The sequence below is a fragment of the Littorina saxatilis genome, linkage group LG2 (genome assembly GCF_037325665.1).
Source record: "Littorina saxatilis isolate snail1 linkage group LG2, US_GU_Lsax_2.0, whole genome shotgun sequence".
In the NCBI taxonomy this organism is placed as follows: domain Eukaryota; kingdom Metazoa; phylum Mollusca; class Gastropoda; order Littorinimorpha; family Littorinidae; genus Littorina; species Littorina saxatilis.
In genome coordinates this window covers 72481145-72505059 of record NC_090246.1, presented here as the reverse complement: position 1 = coordinate 72505059, position 23915 = coordinate 72481145, and the positions used below count along the sequence as shown (strand labels likewise).

General features: G+C 40.4%; 2 protein-coding genes and 1 long non-coding RNA gene across 6 annotated transcripts in view; all 3 read left to right on the top strand.

Annotated features, from left to right (window-relative positions):
• LOC138959676 (uncharacterized) overlaps positions 1–3782 on the top strand; it is a 204976-nt gene extending 201194 nt beyond the window's left edge. The window contains exon 183 of the mRNA XM_070331253.1: positions 2612–3782. Within this exon, the coding sequence (XP_070187354.1) occupies positions 2612–2684 (73 nt within the window). The 3' untranslated portion in view covers positions 2685–3782. The remainder of the gene's footprint in view (positions 1–2611) is intronic.
• A 3014-nt stretch (positions 3783–6796) lies between these two features.
• Positions 6797–7954, top strand: LOC138954024 (uncharacterized). The gene has a single exon (XM_070326020.1). It carries the CDS (start codon positions 6797–6799, stop codon positions 7952–7954), a length of 1158 nt encoding a protein of 385 aa, XP_070182121.1.
• Positions 7955–12524: 4570 nt separating this feature from the next.
• Positions 12525–23810, top strand: LOC138959687 (uncharacterized). Of its 4 annotated transcripts, XR_011453774.1 has the most exons (5): positions 12525–13023; positions 15105–15229; positions 17382–17518; positions 19208–19293; positions 20490–23810. It is a non-coding gene; the product is annotated as an uncharacterized lncRNA (long non-coding RNA). The 4 variants fall into 4 exon arrangements; XR_011453773.1 differs by lacking the exon at positions 12525–13023 and having other exon boundaries at positions 13862–15229; XR_011453775.1 differs by lacking the exons at positions 12525–13023; positions 15105–15229 and adding an exon at positions 16833–17043.
• Positions 23811–23915: the final 105 nt, after the last annotated feature.

The window sequence follows — 23915 nt, the reverse complement described above, 5'->3', positions numbered from 1 at the left end:
AGAGTACAGAAAATGCTCTTTTCAGAAGAAAAACCAACAATAACAAAAACAGCATCAACTGCAAATTAAAAAAAACCGCCATGCACACCTTCACAAGTACTTTGAAAAAAAAAAATGAAAAAACACCATGAAGAACTTTAAAAAAAAATCATAAATCTAAAAAAAATGAAAGAAAAGAAAGAAACAACAGGAGAATAAACCTCAAACATACAAACAAGCAAACAATTATGTTTGTGGAGCAACAAAAGCAACTTCGTGGAAACTACAGAGAGTAAAACAACAACTACAACTTAAATTAAAGATCGGAGCCTTTTGTACTGGTCAGTATTGGTGCAGTCATCAGTGGGAAAAGAGAAACGTGTTATTTTTGTTTAGTTCAGGACTAACAGTGCAAGGAAGAAAAAAAACTTCATGAGTTTTCGACAGTGAAGGTACACTGGAATGTCTCTTTTAATATCCCGGGGAATTCAGACCCCCCACCCCCCCCCCCCCCCCCCCCTTTTTTACATTTAGTCAAGTTTTGACTAAATGTTTTAACATAGAGGGGGAATCGAGACGAGGGTCGTGGTGTATGTGTGTGTGTGTGTGTGTGTGTGTGTGTGTGTGTGTGTGTCTGTCTGTCTGTGCGTGTGTGTGTGTAGAGCGATTCAGACCAAACTACTGGACCGATATTTATGAAATTTTACATGAGAGTTCCTGGGAATGATATCCCCGGACTTTTTTTTCTTTTTTTCGATAAATACCTTTTATGACGTCATATCCGGCTTTTTGTAAAAGTTGAGGCGGCACTGTCACACCCTCATTTTTCAATCAAATTGATTGAAATTTTGGCCAAGCAATCTTCGACGAAGGCCGGACTTCGGTATTGCATTTCAGCTTGGTGGCTTAAAAATTAAGTAATGACTTTGGTCATTAAAAATCTGAAAATTGTAAAAAATATAATCTTTTTATAAAATGATCCAAATTTACGTTCATCTTATTCTTCATCATTTTCTGATTCCAAAAACATATAAATATGTTATATTTGGATTAAAAACAAGCTCTGAAAATTAAAAATATAAAAATTATGATCAAAATTAAATTTTCGAAATCAACTTAAAAACACTTTCATCTTATTCCTTGTCGGTTCCTGATTCCAAAAACATATAGATATGATATGTTTGGATTAAAAACACGCTCAGAAAGTTAAAACGAAGAGAGGTACAGAAAAGCGTGCTATCCTTCTCAGCGCAACTACTACCCCGCTCTTCTTGTCAATTTCACTGCCTTTGCCACGAGCGGTGGACTTACGATGCTACGAGTATACGGTCTTGCTGAAAAATTGCATTGCGTTCAGTTTCATTCTGTGAGTTCGACAGCTTGACTAAATGTTGTATTTTCGCCTTACGGGACTTGTTAATTTTAACTTTTATGATCATAAGGTCTGTAAATTGTTCTCCTTTTGAAGACCAGTCAGTGATTTTCTCAGATTGTTTTGGTGGTCTTGAAAGGGGGGTAGCGTTGTACTTTTTTTCTGCTCAAAGCTAAGCAAAGCGAAGGAGACGGCTTTAGCCCATCATGACTGGGTGTGTTTGTTTTCTTGATGAGTTAGAGGTGCAAGGCAATGTTTACTGAACCCTGAGCAAATAGACCGTGGGCCTCAAAGTGTGTGCTTGTGTTTTAGAGTAGGACACAGCAGAGAAAAGTTTCAGTTCAAGCTGTTCTCTTTGTTACCCGATAGTTTTTAGAATGTTAACTGTTGGTGTCTCTACCCGCCCCCCCCCCCCCCCCCATCCCCCCTTCACTTCCTCATTTTGTATTGTAGTCATGAGGTAGACCCCTATCCTTTTATTTTCATGATGTAAAACGTGTTAGTGACTACTGATATGTCTCAGGACACACACACACACACGCACACGCACACACACACACGCACACACACACACACACACACTGACACACATGCACGCAGACACACACACATTTTCTCACTATTTTACTCTCTTTATCTCTCTCTCTCTCTCTCTCTTGCTCTCTCTAACTCTCTCTCTTTCTTTCTTTCACTCACCCACACATTCAATTCTCTTTTTTTTTAAAGGCGTAAGTCTGAAGCAAGTACAAAAGGAGTAACAGATTAGGCTAAAATCTTGGGAATATGTTGGGGGGGGGGGGGGGGGGGGTATTGCTTATGGATTTGAGGTCCGTGTATCTGTTTAAGAATAAGAATACTTTATTATCTCATAGAGAAATTCAGGCGTGGTACATAACAATAATACAAACAGGACATTGTTTTTACATAAGACATATAGCACTATATAACAGGGCAGGTTATAAACACACCTCCCACATACCTCTCTGGCCATTCCTTGCATTGTGCTTACGCATTCAGTCATGAACACATCCATGTCTCACTTACACATCGCACACATGGACATTCTTATTCGCTCAACTTACCCATTCACACATGGACATTCGACCACGCTCCACTTACACATTCTTATACGGTGTTAGTGGGGTTTTTGTATATCTTGTGCCATGGTTTTTGTTTTGTATTGTCATTGTTATTGTCATTGTTGTTTTGTCCAGAAAACTGAAGCTAACATTCATTTTGTTCTTTTTTATTTATCTCCAGTGAGCATCAAGCGACACAGCTAGAATCCCAGTCCCAGCCTGCCACCTACCCCGAGAGTACCACCATGCTGTGATCTGATCCTCCATCACTTCTTGCCTTGCCACACACACACCTACACCCTTCCCCCCACCCCTCCCTCTCTCCACAACCCCTCACCCCCACCCCCAGCTTCCCTACACAACATTCCCCTTCTCTTTATCTCAACGACTCATGAGGAGAAATTAATTCAACATTCCATGTCACAGTCCCTAGCTGGTACCACCACACCAGTTTCTCTTTTCGTCGTTCGGTGAACTTTGACTTTTGGACCAAATGTGTTTTTTCGCGGCCATGGAAGGTCGAATCAAAGACTGTTACTACTGTCAATCAAATGAACGTGTGAAGTTTAAAGAATGCTTTTTTTTTGAGGGGGGGGAGGGGAAATTGTTTAAAAAAGCATGATGGTACACAGTGTTTTGTTTACGATTGTTAGTGTGCCTTAAAAAGGGTGATATTTTGCTAGCCTGTGTTTTAAAACTCCAACAAAATTGTGATGTTTTTCTGATTGCCTTTCTCTTTTTTATTTTCAATTTCATTTTATTATTATTATTTGCCTTTTTAAAAAGATACGGTGCTACAATTCAGAATTATCTGACAGCATGTGTTGTGCTAGCCTTCTGCTGAAAGAAAGTCGTTATTGACTATGAATAGATATTCATATTTCTTTGTTGTTTTTTGGACCACTTCCACTTTAATGAATTTATGCTGTTTGTTACTTTTACTTGTAGAATTTGTCTCAGAATATAATCTAATGATGCAATCACAAATTTAGATAATTATGGATTAGATGTGATTTATTTGTATGTCTATTTTTCTTCTTTTTTTTCTCCATTTTTCTCCTTTTTTTTCCATTCCTTTTTGCTTTTCTTGTTATTTTTTATGTGTCATGATTAGGTTTTTTTTTTAATGAATTATATTATTGTTGCTTTGTCTCAGAAGATATTATCCATTTCATGTATTCATAGATGTAGATGTTTCTTTTGATTATGCACTTTTTGTTGTCTTTTGTAAGAAAATTGAGAAATTATTATTTTTAACAGATGATTGTACCTTGTTTGCCTTTTCCCTGAACTGTTTTGTAGAAAATTGTACATCTTTTTGATACGCATAAATAAAGAATCTATTTCTGTAACTTTGTGTGATTCGTTTTATTGTGTGTGTTTGTGTGCGTGCATGGGTGTAAATGTGTTTCTGTCCTTCTGTCTGTATTCATATCTGTCTGGCTGTATTCATATATGTCTGCCTGTCTGTCTAAGTGTGCTTGTTACACCAGTCACAAAGTGTACTTATGCCACACCAAATATTCATTTTATGAGAGCAAGGAATACTTCTCATGAAAGGACACCTACATTTCTGAAAGCTTTGGCTGGTCCCAAGGATTACCTGTCATCTCAGCTACCGATAAGTGGGTTGCTGAAGCTGTTACATTAATTTCTGATTGTTTCTTGTCATAATTTTTTTTCGTAGAAGCTTCTCATTTCCAAGAGTCAAGTGATTTTCCCCTTGACTGCCGCAAGAATTTAGTGGTCTCCAGGGGAGGTAATAATCATGCTTCAATTAAAAGGGCAATATACAGCGGTTGTTTCCCTTGTCAAAGTATCGTTTTGTTTGTTTGTTTACATTTATTCAAGTTTTGTCTGAATGCTTCAACATAAACGGGTAATCGAGACGAGAGTGGTGGTGTATGTGTGTCTGTGTACGTGTATGTGTAGAGCAATTCAGAGAAAACTACTGGACCGGTCTTCATGGAACTTTACATGAGAGTTCATGAGTATAATATGCCCAGACGGTTTTATTCCTTGTTTTGATACATTTTTTTATGACGTCATATCTGGCCTTTTTTGGAAAGTTAAGGCGCTGTCACACCCTCATTTTTCGATCAAATTGATTAAAATTGTGGTTAAGCAATCTTCAAAGAAGCCCGGACTATGGGATTGCATTTCAGCTTGGAAGCTTAACAATTAATTAATGAGTTAGCGTTCGTGTGCTTGTGCTTGTGTGTGTGTGTGTGTGTTTCTGTATGGTGAGGGTGTTGGGCGTGGACGCCGGGAAAGGCGAAGGGACGGTGGTCTTTAAATGGCTGCATCAAAACAAGAAAAATCAATTGGGTCTGTGTGACGGTGTGGGTTTATGTGTGAGTGTGTGTTTGCGTGCGTGCATGTGTGTTTGTGTGTGTGTGTGTGTTATGTGCGTGTGCGTTAGCGTGCCTGTGTTTGTGTGTGTGTGTGTGTGTGTGTGTGTGTGTTATGTGCGTGTGCGTTTGTGTGCCTGTGTTTGTGTGTGTGTGTGAGCCTGTGTTAGTGTTTGTCACGGTGGGCGTATGTGTTCGGCGCGTGCGTTAGCGTTCGTGTGCTTGTGTGTGTGTGTGTGCGGTGTGTGTGCGTGCGTGCGTGTGTGTGTGTGTGTGTGTGTGCGTGTGCGCGGTGTGTGTGCGTGCGTGTGTGTGTGTGTGTGTCAGTGTGTGTGTGTGTGTGTGTTTCTGTATGGTGAGGGTGTTGGGCGTGGACGGAAAGGCGAAGGGAGTGGTCTTCAAATGGCTGCATCAAAACAAGAACAAGTCGCGTAAGGCGAAAATACAATATTTAGTCAAGTAGCTGTCGAACTCACAGAATGAAAGTGAACGCAATGCCATTTTTCAGCAAGACCGTATACTCGTAGCATCGTCAGTCCACCGCTCATGGCAAAGGCAGTGAAATTGACAAGAAGAGCGGGGTAGTAGTTGCGCTAAGAAGGATAGCACGCTTTTCTGTACCTCTCTTTGTTTTAACTTTCTGAGCGTGTTTTTAATCCAAACATATCATATCTATATGTTTTTGGAATCAGGAACCGACAGGTAATAAGATGAAAGTGTTTTTAAATTGATTTGGACAATTTAATTTTGATAATAATTTTTATATATTTAATTTTCAGAGCTTGTTTTTAATCCGAATATAACATATTTATATGTTTTTGGAATCAGCAAATGATGGAGAATAAGATAAACGTAAATTTGGATCGTTTTATACATTTTTATTTTTTTTTACAATTTTCAGATTTTTAATGACCAAAGTCATTAATTAATTTTTAAGCCACCAAGCTGAAATGCAATACCGAACCCCGGGCTTCGTCGAAGATTACTTGACCAAAATTTCAACCAATTTGGTTGAAAAATGAGGGCGTGACAGTGCCGCCTCAACTTTCACGAAAAGCCGGATATGACGTCATCAAAGACATTTATCAAAAAAATGAAAAAAACGTATGGGGATTTCATACCCAGGAACTCTCATGTCAAATTTCATAAAGATCGGTCCAGTAGTTTAGTCTGAATCGCTCTACACACACACACACACACACACACGCACACACGCACATACACCACGACCCTCGTTTCGATTCCCCCTCGATGTTAAAATATTTAGTCAAAACTTGACTAAATATAAAAAGCAATAAGGTTCGTCCACGATAGTGTCACACGTACACAATTTCATGTCCGTCAATAAAACCACATGAATAATATCCTACACACTCTGACAGTGTGACGCGGTGCAGGAGAAACACTGCCTTGTGAATGAACTATTCTTTCGAAAATTGTAGCTTGTTCTTCCATCCGCCGCTTTGTGCGTGCCTGTTGCCCAGGGTATAAAACAGCAACAAACATCAATCTCACTCCAGATCAGACAAGATGGCTGTGGGTTAATGTGCAAATACTGAATTTCTCGTTTGGAAACTGAAGCGTCTCAGCCTGTGCACTTTATGCAGAGGAAGGCAGCGGTTGTGTGAACGGCTGTGATCGGCTTTAACACGGGTTTGAAAGATTCAATAGCCTTTGCCGCAGCCTTTGATTCCGAAGGCGGTGAAGAACACAATAGCGTCTTCTTAAGTAGGCTACAGTGTGTTAGCAAGTGTGCAAGTGCAGGGGTGCCGTTTTTTCCTTTTAGTGCCCAAGTGACTGTGACAGAACTGCATCGTAGCCCTCGTTATGTTACGGCACTGTGATTCAATAGTTAGCTCAATTGACTGGTCTGTCTTTGCTGTTCTGCAAACGTGTGCCGGGCACAACTTGACTGAACTACACGATCTCTCAAGACTTACGACAGCATTTTGCGGGAAAAGTTAGGACGTTCTAGAGAGTATTCCCTGCCGCGTATCCCCATTCAAAGACACACGATGATTCGGGACACCGACGTTTCCAAGACAGCATGCAGGATACAAAGGGTGTTGGGGGTGTGGGGACTGCTGGTTCTCGGTGTGGCGGTGTGTGCAGAAAGCGGAGAGCGGCGCAGTGTTGCCGAGGACCTGGTCAGAGAGCTCAGGGAGCTGGAGCGGGCGGTGGACAGTGAGAGAGGGAGTGCTGGACAACGTTCCCCGCAACTTCAAACACCTCCCGCCAACGCTGATCGTTCTGCAGCCCAGGGAGGAGTACCATTACACCCGGCTAACGCTGGAGACGTCAGCAACCCAGCTGAATCACCCAGAGAATTTGGTACCGGGGGTACAGCTTCCACAACGGAGTTTGAAGCTTCAGTGATCACCGCCAACGCTGGTGACGCAACAACTCCCCGTGAGACGCCAGCAGAACACCCTGTCGGCACTGAACACCCCGCGGAGGTGGTGGACGAGGCTGTTGACGCTGCAGAAGACGCCCTGGAAGAGGCTGCAGAGAGGACTGAAGAGATCCTGGAGGAAAACACAGAACAGGCCGAAGAACGACTGGAAGAGGAGGCTGAAAGGGAGGTGGAGGAGATAGAGGAAGTGACGGAGGAGGCAGAGGAAGAAATGGAAGACGCCCGAGAACGAACGCGGGGCAAGAGAGACAAGGTAGCGAGAGGAAGAGGCCCGGGAAGGTACGGAAAGAGCAAGACCAAAAGCCGCGAGGAGAGGCGCAGGGATCGTGAGGAGAGACGGAAGAACCGTAAGCAAGGTGGCAAGAAGAACATGATGAGTCCAGAAGAGCGTCAACAGAAACGAGCGACCAAGAAGCAAACCAGAAGCCTGGAAAGACTCGTCCGCTTCCTCAAGAAGAAGCTGGAGCTCCTAGAAGAGGCCGTTCCCGAGGAACACCGCGACGACGCCATGTTTGAAGTCATCAGGAGTCTAGTGGACCAGGCCAGGAAGCTTGTGGACGAACAGAAGGGGAAAGAGAGCACTGCTACACCAGGGGACACAACTCCACCCGCTGAGAGGGACAACAGCCCAGGAGAAGTAACAAGCAGCACGGAAGGAGATGGTTCTGACATCGCAGGAGAGTCTCCGTCTGAGAGTACTCCTGCCGCAGCCCGTGAACTGCAGGAACTTCTCCGTATGCTGGTTAACAAGAAACTGTAGAGTATATATTGTGTGCGATTGGATATATAAACGCACAAGCTTCCAGGTGTAATACACTGAGTGGACAGATTCGTATTGTATGTAACAAGCGAGCGACCTTTCAAGCAGCAACTGAAATAGCACTTTGTTTAGTCCAAATTATTTTATTTTCTCCATCTAAATATTGCTTGTTTTTTTCTTCAATATCATCTCAGTTTGTGTTCCTTTCGCCTAGAAGTACAAGGCATGTTACTATTGTTGACGCTACGTTTCATTCTTGTGATATTTGGGTGAGTGTTTATTAGTGATTTACCTTTTTTTGTTCTACATAATTGAAAAAATAGAAAGCAAGAATTCGAGTGGTCCTTAATGGTATTTTGACATTTTATTCGATGTGCAAAAGAGAGACAACACACACACACAAAACCCACACACGCACACGCACACACACACACATACACACGCACATAGACAGACAGACAGACAGATACTCATGTACACACACACAGAGAGAGAGAGAGAGAGAGAGAGAGAGAGAGAGAGAGAGAGAGAGAGAGAGAGAGAGAGAGAGAGAGAGAGAGAGAGAGAGAGAGAGCGCACTCAGAGTGCCCACGCACGCACGCACGCACACACACACACACACACACACACACACACACACACACACACACACACACTCTTGTAATGAACACAATAATCTAATCATGAATACGAATTAATAGCAATAAAACAAAAACATGTCTCCGCAAAGTATGGGACACCTACAGCACCGTGAATTTGACAAGCCACTCCAATTAATATCGTCATTAGGGGCTGACACTAATCGTAGAAGCTACCACACAAGTGACCTTTTTCTAACTTCGCCATCGCCTTTTTATTCAAAAAAATGCATCCGTGTAGAAGAATTTCTATTTGTTGGTTTTAGTTTTAGATTTTACCAGGCATTATTGCGCTAAGCTAGTGAAACAAAACGCAAAACACAAGGAATAGTAACAGAGCCATTTATTCGGAAATTTTTATATTTAAGCCGCCATTAGAATAATGGGGCTTACTGGATTTGCTCTGTCTGTTTGTTTGTTTGTTTGAGGCAGGCGGGCGGTCAGTCGGTCGGTGTTTGTCGGGTAAGACTTGTATTTCTGGGTCAATTAAGCTCAAATTTTGTGAAATTGTTAGGAATAGGCTTTGTTTTTTGTTACAAGATAGTAGAGATTCAGGGCCCGGCTTCGCCCGGGGTGGCCTCAAAAGCATTTGAAGGCATGTGCTGCCCACTGAGAGTGTCACAATATATATTCAATTCCTAATTACATGGTTTTTATGGAATGAGTTACCTCCCTTTCTTGTTTCTATTTGGATGGCGTGGGTTGTGTAGAAGGATACTTTTTAGGTTGAATATTTCTTTAGAAAGTATGGGCCGTTCCTGAGTAATATCATTGGTACTGTGAAGGTGAAGTGACGCAAAACTGTGTACGTCATTTACCTTGGAAAGAGGCGGTAATGAGTTACTTCCCTTCGGGTCTCGTTCGATCTCTGACAGCATGCGAACATGCGTTGGATTATTAAGCCGCCTTGTAAAGGGTGCTTACTGGATTTGCTCTGCCTGTTTGTCCGGGTTTTAGGTGTTTGTTTGTCTACCATGTCACCACGTGTATAGAGCTCGGTCAATTTAAAAAAAAAATTCTTAATTTATTCAATTAATTTTGTGTAATTAATTGTTTCTAAACATTATTTATTTACTTTTATTTTTTACATTTAGTCAAGTTTTGACTAAATGTTTTAACGTAGAGGGGGAATCGAGACGAGGGTCGTGGTGTATGTGTGTGTGTGTGTGCTGGACCGATCTTTATGAAATTTGATATGAGAGTTCCTGGGTATGATATCCCGAAAAGAGTTTTTCATTTTTTTGATTGATAAATTTCTATGATGATGTCATATCCGGATTTTTGTAAAAGTTGAGGCGGCACTGTTTTTCATTAAAATTGATTGAAATTTTGGCCAAGCAATCTTCGACAAAGGCCGGACTTTGGTATTGCATTTCAGCTTGGAGGCTTAAAAATTAATCAATGACTTTGGTCATTAAAAATCCGAAAATTGTAATTAAAATATTTTTTGTATAAAACGATCCAAAATTACGTTTATCTTATTCTTCATCATTTTCTGATTCCAAAAACATATAAATATGTTATATTCGGATTAAAAACAAGCTCTTAACATTAAAAAATATAACAATTATGATTAAAATTAAATTTCCGAAATCGATATAAAAACAATTTCATCTTATTCGAACCTTATTCAACCTCTCGAATCTTATTCCAATGTGGATAAGAACAAGAAGAGCAAACGCTCGATCGAGTCACTTTCGCAGTTCTGAATATTATATGAGGCATCAGATGGACAGGAAGAAATTGCTATTCACAACACAATGAGTCACGTTCACATAAAATTTGAGCCCGGTCACTTTTATAGTTTCCGAGAAAAGCCCAACGTTAAGTTGTGTTGCCGAACAGAAAAGGCTAGTTATCTCCCTTGTTTTTCTGATAACGTTCGTAAAAGGCTACAGATGTAAATACTTTGATGTAAAGAATAATCCTACAAAGTTTCAATCACATCCGATGAACTTTGTCAAAGATATAAAATGTCTAATTTTTCCTTTGACGCTGACCTGTGACCTTGAAAAAGGTCAAAGGTCAACGAAACCATCGTTAAAGTGTAGAGGTCATTGGAGGTCACGACTAAACAAAATATGAGCCCGATCGCTTTGATAGTTTCCGAGAAAAGTTTGTCAAAGATATAAAATGTCTAATTTTTCCTTTGACGCTGACCTGTGACCTTGAAAAAGGTCAAAGGTCAACGAAACCATCGTTAAAGTGTAGAGGTCATTGGAGGTCACGACTAAACAAAATATGAGCCCGATCGCTTTGATAGTTTCCGAGAAAAGTCCAACGTTAAGGTGGTGTCTACGGACGGCCGGCCGGACGGCCGGCCGGACAGACTAACACTGACCGATTACATAGAGTCACTTTTTCTCAAGTGACTCAAAAATGACAGTGTGAGCTCATACATTTGGATGTATAGGCAAGGCAAGTTTCTATTTGGTTCAACGTGTTCTTCGTGATTTGTTTACCCCCTTCTCACACCCACTGTAGTTACCGTCTGATCAAAGCACGCATACCTCATGAGTGAGCGCGTCATACCTTTTTGACTGAACAGGGGAGAGAAATCTGTACATTCTCGTGATCTTTCACCAAGGCGATCGTTTCGTAAACATTATTCGCGATGATCTGGAAGGCAGGGAGGGGGAGCAGGGGGCAGGGTTAGTGTGTGTGTGTGTGTGTGTGTGTGGGGGGGGGGGGGGGGGGGGGCGGGATGATAGCGGGCGGGGGGTAACCCTTGAGAATGACACGGTATACTGGTTTGATGAGAGTTACCTCCCTTCCGTGGGTGACAAACCATGACTTGCCTCTTTTGCACTATATAGACTGTATTGATAGATGGGGAGGGTAATTATTCGAGGAAGGAAACAATGTCTGGAGAAACTAAAACCCAGGTGCACATTTGTGGGTCCAGGGCAGTGTGCATGCAAAATATCTTGTGCTTATCTTTTGCCATCTCTGAGGTATGGCGACCACAGACAGACAGACACACACACACACACAGACAGACAGACACTCTCTTTTATTTATATGTATAGATAGATGTATAGATATGGGAGATTTATATAGCGCTTGACGTTCTCTAAGCGCTTTACATATTAATTTCCGACGTGTGAGATGGAATTTTTTACACAATATATCACGCATTCACATCGGCCAGTAAATCTCAAGCCATTACGGCGAATATTTACTTTTCACGGCCTTTTACTGCAAGTCACACGGGTATTTGGTGGACATTTTTTATCTATGCCTATACAATTTTGCCAGGAAAGACCCTTTTGTCAATCGTGGGATCTGTAACGTGCACACCCCAATGTAGTACACACATATTCCAAAAAACGCGGGAAATGGCGAGCTAGAGACGACGGATGACATCAACATGATTATTAAAAGAGCGAATCAAAATTAAGCTGAAAAGATCAAGTCAAAAGGAACAGCTCTATACACTCTTAAAAAAAAAAAAGTGCCGCTTATTCAATATGAAAACGTTTACAATTGTTGTGACGTAGGCCTATATGCATCGAAGACGACGAATGTCATAAACATGAAACGTGCTGTTAAAGGCTGACATAGTCCTATTTAATTAGTTTAATTACTTCCAGGGCTTTTCCCATCGTTGCGGGGATGTATAATTTAAGCTTCCTGCAAAGTGTTAGGTTTGAAGTCCTTACCAATTACGAGAAATAATTAATTCTTTATTGCATTGTTTAGCAACAGTTCTCCAGGACTTGGGCTATTTTTAGACCGTTGACGTCATTTCGTGACGTTTCGTAAACCAAAGATGGCGTTTGAGACTGTTCTGTTTACATTCGACACTATCAACACCACTTTGCAATACTGAAATAATTTTTTCTGTGTTCGAAAGCTACAGCCAATCGTTAATATATCCCCTTAGGTACAGTTTTATACACCCATTGCACACTGCTACTATCGAAGCCAACTCGTAAATATCTCGTGCTGCGCAGCAGCCTCAGCAACACACCCTACCCCCCAGGGGATAGTACTGGTAACGATCGCAGCTATCACAACGACAGCCAATCAGGTTTAGTAGGCATATCGTTCGGTCGATAGGAGCGAACAAGCGATCAGCCAATCAAAAACAATCGATCCAATCATGATGATCGCTTATCACTGGTGACAGATTGTCGTGATCAGCAGTTCGTCGATTCCACTGCGACTAATAACCAGTGACATTAAGTAATAGAATCTGAACAGTGTAGACATAACAACAATGGATTATTGTGTGAAACACGTCGCTTTCAGGATAAATCAACACAAATAGGATAAATTTCAACTTCACGACTTTCAATCGTCAGCGGGATTCCGAACCAAAATGGCGGCCACCAAGCTTCACGTGGAACTTTCTGCATAAGAAGGATTTTCCACGAATTACAGCGACGTGGCGGGCAGCAAGTAACTTGAACAATCTCCTGGGGCATGGTAAGTCGGCTTTCAAGAGGTCACTTTTAGCATGGTTTCATCATGTGTGTGTTAGAAGTCATCCGTGGTCTTTCTTTCTTGGTGGTACTGGTAGGTAGCCAACATCAGCATGGTGATGAATCTGCTACGCTTGGGTGATGGTGGTTCCGGTGATGATGGTCTTCAGTATTTTAGGAGGATAGACTACCCAAGATCGAACACCGGCCCGGCATTCCAATCAAAGCAGACTGCAGACAACAGTGTATTCATGTCTACGGTCACACCTCCCCCAATACCCCCTTTCCTTGCTTCTCAGTTTTTTTTGCTGGCTAACATTAACCACTCTGCCTCCCTACCGCACCTGCATCCCCAAACCCGAACCCGCAGCTGTCAATGTCATGTTACTATTTGTTAGCCCCGACTGACTATGATCAGTCCCCCTTTGTCTGAGGTGAGGGGGGTTGGCCCAGCAATCAAGGGGGGGGGGGGGGGGGATGGATGTCCACAGCAATTGACAGCTAGGCAGCGCCCATCACATTAAGTAGGCCTAAAAAAACAAATAGGTGTGGTTACGGTAACCCGACCTACCCTATTTTTGGGGGCCGACCCTATAACTTTTTAATTCATTTGTCAAAAAAACCAAGAAAACAAGAAAACGAGTGCAGAAAACGCAGCGAAAGCGCTCGAGTCGCACACTTATTTCCCTGTCAAGTAGGTTTAATTTGTACACATTTTAAAAAAAAGTGATTGCCTAGCTTCCTACCATATTTTTTGGGGCTATGTTACCTTCAGTTAACCACACCTTTTTTTTATTGGGGGGGGGGGGGGGCCTTATTTGGAGTTAAAGCAAAAGGAGCCGAGCCAATGAGCATGCAGCAAAGAAAGGAGCAGTGATACTGAATACTGTCTGCACTGCTTTGATTGGTGATGGTGATACTGATCGCTGTGCTGTTCGATAACTGGTGACCAGTTGCGACTTACTTGAGCCAAGCTGAGTCTATTTAGGGTGGCATTGACTAGCCACTGACTGATTGAGTGATTCTGAATGCTATCCTCTGATTTGAACAATTCTTTTACTGTCAAGTTATAATGTACGAGCTGCAAATTTACCAATTTATTTTGAAAACAAGTACAGTCATTTGATGGTGAGAAAGAGATTTAAAACAGGCACCAGTGACAAACAGTCAAACTGATAACCACACAAAGTCTCGCACAAAAATACCTTTTGTTAGCTTGTGCACACACATTGCACAATGACACATGCATGAACACATACATGTACACACACAAACAAGCACAAAAAAGTACACACTCACACACACACAAACAAAAGGTGGCACTTGCACATGTAATGATGTATGATTAAAAGTTGAAAGCCAGCAAACACACGCACACTAGAACACATAGGCATTAATTATCATGGGAACAATAAAGAACAAATAGATGCACAAACGCAACAATCCTTGAAAATACACAGTCTTACAGTTACAAATCTTAGTCTTATGCAGTTGTGCACACACATACATGTGCAAGCACATGAACATGCTCAAACTGTCAAAGGTCTGCATGCACACAGAAACACATGACATAGCTGAGAGTGAGAGTCTTGAATAGCCTTGACTGACTCAGTGACTGAGTCTTGGCTGGGTGTCAAAGTTGTGACTGAATGGACAATGACATAACAAACACCCAGTCTATGAGTACGACTCGCTCAATGACCACACACAGAGTAACAACTAACATTAACACACTTCAGGTATTTGATAATCAGGTTTCCTGGGCTGAGGTGCAGGGTGTAAAACTTGGTGTTACACAGTCGCAGGGTTGGATTGGTTGAAATTAAGATTTGTTGTGATTTCAACCAGTCAGACCCCGCGTGCGATTTCCACCCAGTTCGGTGGCTCAGAGTCTGGCTTTTTGCACCTCACCCCAGGTCACATGTAATGTATGTATTATACATGTTGACATCTTATACGTTATACTTTTATGATCATTGTATTGAATGCATGTCTGGGAATTCACTAACCATCATGATTCGACTATTCCTGGTTAACCATTTTGCTACTCTTTATTTTTAGTGTGTGTGGACTCTCAATGTGCAGTTTGATTCATGCTGCCGCTGTCACCGCAAGAGATGTATGGGACAGAGACCAAGATTCAATACAACTTACAAGAATCAGAAAGCCAGCCATCACTTGAAAACTTAGGACTAACAACACTTTATCAAGTGAGTACAATTTGATGGTCTTTACTACCCTTTTTTGTTTTTGTTTTTTTCATAGATAAATTCTCCTCGGATCCCAGGATTTCCGAGAAAAGCTACACATTTCAGAGAGAACAGAATTCCTTTTCCGAGAAAAACAAAATCGAGGTACAAAAATCAAATAGAACAATCTACCAAGTAGACCAAAGTCTTCCATAAAACCGTCCCTTCATTCAGTGAGATTCCGCCCGTGTAAGTCACTTTTGAAAACTGTTTGAATGAGCTAGCTCCTACAAGTGGCACACGCAAAGCGATCATAATGTTGAACGCAGTTCAGTAGGGTAGTGCACAGTTCGAAAGGGGGTCCTGGCTTGTATGTTCAAATAATATTTATTCAGTTAAACTTGGGTTATAATGATTATTGGTTACTCGCAATACAAAACATGTACTAAATTCGGTCAGTTTTGTTGTTGTTGCTGTGTACAATATTATTCATGAAAGATACTCCCATTCCCAGAATACAGTGTTCTGGGTGGTCGAACGTGTAGCAAAGGCCTGTACGTGTAGATATTGCGTCACCCGTGACTCACTTTTTGAGTCACTTGAGAAAAAGTGACTATGTAATCGGTCAGTGTTAGTCTGTCCGGCCGGCCTTAACGTTGGACTTTTCTCGGAAACTATCAAAGCGATCGGGCTCATATTTTGTTTAGTCGTGACCTCCAATGACCTCTACACTTTAACGATGGTTTCGTTGACCTTTGACCTTTTTCAAGGTCACAGGTCAGCGTCAAAGGAAAAATTAGACATTTTATATCTTTGACAAAGTTCATCGGATGTGATTGAAACTTTGTAGGATTATTCTTTACATCAAAGTATTTACATCTGTAGCCTTTTACGAACGTTATCAGAAAAACAAGGGAGATAACTAGCCTTTTCTGTTCGGCAACACACAACTTAACGTTGGGCTTTTCTCGGAAACTATAAAAGTGACCGGGCTCAAATTTTATGTGAACGTGACTCATTGTGTTGTGAATAGCAATTTCTTCCTGTCCATCTGATGCCTCATATAATATTCAGAACTGCGAAAGTGACTCGATCGAGCGTTTGCTCTTCTTGTTTCTCCAATGTTCCAAAGGCATGTGTTGTTTTGCTCCCACCAAGACTGCAGATCTTGGCAAACGCGTGATGTAAAAACTACATTTGATCACATTACCCGTACACGTCCTGGAAAGTGCTGATCTAGATCTTGCTAATATGCAAGATTGCACAGATTTTATTTTTTCAATTTGTTTTTTAATCTGGACCTGCCAACAGATCATGCATACAGGCACACACACACACCCCTTTCAGAGTTTTTCTTTAAATCAATTTACATACCAGTGAAAACTCGTTTCTATGGAAATTCCTTCTTTACGCTAACATTCCTCCGTTTTTTTTATTCTGTACATATTAAAAACCTCTTTCTATTTTGATAATTTCTATTTAAACAAAATTTTAAAAAGGAAAATAAAGGGAAATGTTACTTGGCAAGGGAAGTAACAGATTTGTTCTCAAATGGATAAACCCCCATGAATCCCACAGTTCCTAAATGGTTTGATTCAAGTAAATGTTTGCTTTATCTTTCTTTTGGAAATGGGTCATGGCGAGATTCCCAGTGCTTCACTTTGTGCCACACCCTAAAATAAGACCATTTTGCCAATTCAACATCTCAGAAAAATGAAAGGACTGAATGAAGCCATTGAAGGGTTGCAAAACATTTGGAGGAGGTGGACTGGCCTGAACTTGAACGTGATGCATTAACGACATCAGTAGGGCAGGCTGGAAGTTTCCGCAAGGAGGTTGCTACTGCTAGGAATATTAAAAAAAACCGGTTAGGTCAAAAGATAACAATGTTTTCAAAGCTTTAATATTGATATGGAAGTGTTGCCGACGCCAGACGACATTATCAGGAGTCATGCATAAGATCGCATGAATCACAAAGTGGAAATAACGGTAAAAAAGATTGTAGAAAAAAATGTTGTAGTGTACTGTATCAGTGTTATTGACTCAGTGTATGGCGGTTCACTTTCCCCAGAGAGAAAGCAACCCGGATTGCCATGAGGTTGACCTCACAGGACTATATCAATTATCACACCTTATCCTTATTCTTATCCTGTATTTTATGTGTTGTTTTCAGGTCCGAGGACTTATTGGTGGGTGCCTCTCACAAAGAAGTTCTATGGCAAGAGTACATTCAGAGCCTGACCAGTCTAGGATACCTGGGTCCGCTGCTGGAATTTCTGCATATACCACTCCTTCATCATGCAAAAACAGGTGAATATCATTAGGCTTGGCTACACACACAAATCTTTCCGGTTAATGCTGACTGTGGTTGCTATTGTTACCGTCAGCCAGACATCCCTTAATTTCATTTTCACTGTTATTCAATGTGCTGACAGAAAGCTATATCCATCGCCTTTATCTGTTTTAGCATTCCCTGGCAATGGCAGTTTTGTGACCATAGTAGTACAACAAGCAGTTGTATACATAGGCTTGGTTAGTATGTATTTCAAATCTTAAGCTGTGTTATTTTAAAGGATTATCGCAATGCTAATCTCGAACCATGTTTTTTTTCCATCTTTGGATGAGTTGTAGGTTTTGAATTAGCAGCTTTTGTTTATAAATCCAGGAGATCTGAAAAGAAAACCCGATGTTCATTACATTATTCTGGTGGTGTTTGAAATTCTCTCTAGCAATTACTTTATAAAAGTGGGGTTTGCAACTTAGTAATAGTAATACTCTTCTAATTCTATACAGTGGTGTACACCTCTTTCTGACTACATGTAGTAACATTTGAAAATGTAACCAAAAGTTGTTAATCATTACAGAGTGATTGTTATTTAATAATGTTAACGAGTTTTGGTCCATGTTGGGGTCAATCAATTCAATAATCCAGAATGGTATGGGTATTTTGCACAATGCTGCCAACAATGTGATAATGCTCTTCTTCCATTTAAAAAAGTATGGTAACTTGTTGACCATTACATTAATAACTCACACATATATTCATCTGTGTTAAATCCAGCCCTGTCTGTCACCACTACTAATCGGTTTAGGTTTGCAATAAACAGGCTAGGGTCAAAGGAAGCATACACATTATTCTTGTTGCTACTCATAGTATACCAGATTCGGACCTCAAGATTTCGGGGGGATGTCATGACCGCTAGGCCACTCCATCAGTTTTAACAAAGATGCAAAAGTTACAATTTGTTTCTATGCTAAGGTGGAATTAATACCATTCAATGATTCATGCATTGCAATAGCGTCAAAATTGTCTGTAAACTTCGCCGTTATTTTGCAAACATGTTTCACGAAATTACAGCACATGTTTTATGTTACCAATACCATGCTACACGACATTCACGCGATGTGATGGCTGTGAATGTGATATCTATTTACAACATACAAGTTAAGTAGAAGAACAGTAATTTATTGATTTAATCTCTCCAAATCTCTGTGCAGTTCAAGTATAGCTATCCAAGAAGTAGTTAAATTCACTCCTGAGCAATTGATGGATAAAGGTATGAAATAGATGCTGCTCCAAAAATAACATAAAATGTATAAATTGTTCAGCGCTTGTCATAATTGGCGCAGTAGTATAAAGTGGTTAGAACATCAGCCCTGAAATCATGAGTTCCTGAGTTTGAATCTCCACCAAGGCGTATTTGTTCCCTTTGGTGCCTCTTGAATATAGAGGGAGCAAACAGGAAGTTATCACAGCAAAAGTCAAGCGTTAAATGAATCTGTCAAGGTTTCAGGCCGCCTTCACTGTACTGAGTTCGGTACATGCTTCTAAGCCCTATCTTTTCAAACATGGAGCCACGTATAGTCGTAGATAGACGACAGCTTTAAGTACAGTCAACAGTGTGTGGTTGTGAACAGTTATCATTGTTTTGTCGCTAAAACGTTTTGACTTATGTAACTTTGCAACTGATTTCTAATTTATTTCCATTGTTCATCAAGAAACTGATGACAGACAAGCTGTTGGAGTAAGAGAAGAGGGACAACTCACAAGGGTCAAAATGGTGGCCGCCTCCGGAAGAACTCAGGTATGTTTTTAAGTTTGTAGAAGTTAAGTGGTCCTGGGATTTTGTTTACCCCTTTCGCTACCCTCCCCTGTTTGAAGATAACTGTGAATAGACGTCTTACGGAAATAACTTTTGTCCCGATGTTTGGTCGGTGTGGTAGATGAAGAGCTCATTTTACAAGGACAAGCTTTTCAAAACAAGGCGAAGAATGCACCACACTTCTTATCAGCTTTATCCTGCGATCAGAACAAACAAATAACTCTAATATGTATGTTATGCAGTCGGCGCTCATATATAATTATATTATAATACCCTTTTCTTTCAAAACTATGCACATCAGAGCCGATTGTTTGCAGATCAGTGGAAGTGTTCTCTAAGCACATGTGTTTTATGAAACTCACGTCACATCAATCAGAACATGTTGAGAGGGATCACTATAGCACATAGGCCAGCAATCATCGGGAACTCTGATAAACTTGTGAACGTTGATCATTTACAGAAAGTGGCATAGTATTGTGCACACGCTGCATAACATACACATCAGAGTTAGTTGTTAGTCCCGATCACAGGATAAACCTGTTCAGAAGCTTAATACTTGTTTCGTCTAAGTTTGAAAAGCTTGACCACTTAAAAGAGGCTCTTAGTCTTACTCTAATAGCAATAGACCTGAAAATCCTGAAAGTTATTTCTGAACATCGTCTATTAGAAAACTCTTGCTGGAATGGTAAATGGTTCGGTATTTTGTGCACCTTCTGGTACTGTATAAGTTAAAACGTACATGCTAGCCTAAACAATAGCTCAAACGCTGTTTTACACACACAGCAATATAATATTACTTGTGTCTCTAAGTTTATGTTGAGTTAATTCATTCATGCTTTACAATGACCGTTTGAACAGCAAAATTACTTATGGTTGTGTGTTACTGTTAGCAATACACTGTATGAGCTCCAGCCTTCACTTTCTATTGCAGGAAGAAAATTTGAGATAAGGGTTGTGTGTTCTCCAGTCTGGTTGTGAAAGTTATGTTTTTGGGTGTGTGCTATTTGTTTGTGTGTGTGTGTGTGTGTGTGTGTGTGTGTGGTTATTTGTTTATAAATGAATGATAGTGTGTTCCCTTTGAGCGAATGTAGGGAGCTCAATACAGTACAACAAACCTTCGGGTTTGTTTGAAAAAGTTTTTATATCTTTGTAATTCCAGAATGTTTTGTTTTTTCCAGTGCAAGACAGACAGTGTTTTGTCCGATGGTGGCCACTACTTGTGATACTGTCTTCCAATCAAGGCACAACAAGGCTGGGATAAAAAGACATCAACACAGGAAGTTCTAGTATCACCACCAGGCAGTAGCTGTGAAGATTGATGTTAAAGCCCTCAGACATGTTCACTGTTTTATTTTAAGAGCCATAGAGGACTACTATGGACAAACAAGGGAAGATACAGTTTGGTAAACACTCACTGTACATTTTTCATCAATTCTATTGTCTAACTCTATATGTTCGTGGTGTATTTTGCAGCTTTTATGGACATGTTAGTTCAAACTTTGTCTTTTGGGGGGATTTTCAAGTGATGTATATTGATATACAGCTTCTTATTTGATTTCACACAGTGGTCTAAATAAATGTACAATAGAACCTAGCTTTCTGAGACCACCATAGAATTGATCTCCTCCCCTAACAGATGTCTTTACTCTCTTCTTGTGTTCCCCAGAAAACTGAATTTATTTATGTATGAGAGTGTAATATCTTCTTTCCCGTGTGAAAAAATTGTCACAAGGGAAAGTTTAGACACAGAAAAGCAGGGTTTATTTATTTTTAGTACACCTTGATCTAAAAATAAATAAACCCTGCTTTTCTGTGTCTAAACTTTCTCTTGTAAAAAAATTTTTCCATTTTTTTTCTCACATTTTTTAGTACACCTTGATCTGAGTGATCGACAAGAAGAAGAAGAATAAGTACACCTTGATCTCCAAAGTGTCCTTCATGGCTAGGAGTGCAGCATAAATACTTTCCAAACATCTCTGTACCGGAATATCACAGTGGTACTTGCCATGAAAAAACACCCCTATGGTCCAGCCAAAAATGTCCCTACATTGCAGGCGGCCTGTCATGACATGTATAATGTTACTGAAGATAACCAAAAAAGGGAATTCAGGTGTCCAGTCCTTTATTGCAAGGTTTCGTCTTATCATAGGCTGTTCTCATATGGCAGGTGCAACTATTTTATCTCTGTGGCAAGCTTGGCAATGTAGCAGAAGCTGAATACACTTCTGAGTTTTGAATTTTAATACCCCATGCATTTACTGTAAAAAGTTGGAAAGGTTTCTCCATGTAACTCTATTGTCTGAATGTTTCTGTACACGTGTTTCAGAGACACCCTCTCACTAGTGACTGGCCACTAATGTCAAGTGAGATATTTCCCCATGTGACATAGGCCAGTCACTAGCGAGGGTGTGTCTCATACATGTGTAAAGGAACCACATGTCAATATTTGTCGGAGCAAAATGAAGACTCTTGAGTACTCACTCTTTTACAACCCATACAACCCAGAAAAGTTATTTCCACAATTCATCTACATGTATTTCCCCCTTTTTCTTGAAGAAAGATGGCACTGTAGATGTTATGAGTACCCGGACTCCACTGTATATATGCAGTGGTTATTTTGACATCACATAGTTTCTGTCATCTTTGTGACTTTGTATCTTGTTGAAGGGAGAAAATTACCACTTTATTGACTTCTGGGCAGTCCTTTTGAAGTACATACATGTACTTCAATTTACAGCAGGTGTTATACATTAGTTTGGATCCTTGTGAGATTATTTTTGGGGGGTTGATTCGACTTAGAGGCTTTACAAAATGTTTCTGAGTTTTTGTTGGTTTACTTCATGTGCACATGCTTATAGTTTTTCCTTTGCCCATTATTGATGCCTTCAGTATAGTTTACTCACACCTAATTATGAACGTTGTACCAATGTTGTTTTGTGAAAATACACTACTGGAGAATACTGTTCTTCTTCATAGTTCACTCTAACTAAAAAGTCTGAACAGATTTGGTGATTTACAATAATCTTAGTCATGAGCACCAGTTGACTATGATTATTGTAAATCACCAAATCTGTTCAGACTTTTTCATGGAATATTGTCTTTTTAGACTAACACTAAAACCTAGTAGCGTGGCTACTTCTTGTATTGGCTCAAGTATGTTTGGTTGTTGTTGATTTTTCCTTAATTATAATGTGGACCTAGAGAATGTCCAGAGAAGGGCAACAAGGATGATTGGAAGTCTGAAGGAACTGTCATACTCAGAAAGGCTTAGGATCCTGGGAATTCCTTGTCTCCAGCATCGTCGGCGCAGGGGTGATATGATTGACACTTTTAAATACCTCAAAGGTATATACATTACCCAGAAACCCAATCTACACAGACCCCCACCCACTGAAAGGGACATGAGAGGAAACAGTTTTAAACTTTGCCAAGTCGAAAGTAAGGAGTGCCTTCTTCGCAGACAGAGTTGTCTTAGACTGGAACACCCTGCCCGACAATGTTGTGACAGCTGATAGCGTTAACTGCTTTAAAGCACGACTGGACAGCCACTGGAAAGACACATCAAGTGTCTACACACCAAGCTGCTACTAGCCCCCCCGCGTATGCAGCTTACTTTTGTGGATCGGCGTACAGGTTTTTAACCTAAATCGTCGTACAAGTACAAGTACATTATAGGACCTGTATCATTTCCAATGTAATTATTTTAGCCACATTTTGAGAATCGCAAAAGACTTCATCGGAAAGAAATATTACATTTTTTTCTGTTCAATACATTATGTCTATGTATCTCCCTTGAGCACAAGAGAAGGTCGGTGTTCTCTCTCATTATGGCATAGAAAAGAAACCTGTCAACATAAGTTTTACCTAAAGCAGAAACGACAACTGATCAAAACATCTGTTTATGACACATGCTTATCCATTTTGTGTTTTGCAAAAGACTACACATCAAGTTCTTTTGTATATTGTGTGTACCAAGTTGTACGTTAATTCTTTGCTTTAAAAATTAAGGATGGTTGTTTGGAGATGGCAGAAAAGTTATGTGTCAGCCTATATGAGTACGTGTAATACAAATGACTGTGTGTATGATTGATTAAACTTCCAATGTTATTCCCCTGCCAAGTCAGTCACTTTACATTTGTTCTCAGTTTTGCTGTCAAATAGACGAATTCCGAAAATAAATGTCGGGTTTGTATCGGTTGTGGGAGAGTGACCTTTTCTTGCAAAACTTCTGACAAACATTGGAGGGGCCAATCACTAGTGATGGGTGTGTTGGAAACATGTGCTCTGGTCCATGTGACACACCCCTCACTATTGATTGGCCCCTCCTTTGTTTGTCATAGGTTTTGCAAGAAAAGGTCACCCTTCCACAACACATACAAACCTAAAAGCGTTTTTTTCTTCTAACTCGTCTATTCAACATGGTACTTTTGGCAGGTAAATGAACATGTCAGAGAAAGGTTTTGCAAGCTTTACTTATTAAATCAGTTTTACTGAACTTGTTTGTTGTGTTGCCAGGTTGTCTTTTCTCTATATCTCTCTGATTATGGGTGAAGTGCACAACAGGCTCCAGTGGGTAAAGGCTCACTCCTTCTAATGAAAACAAT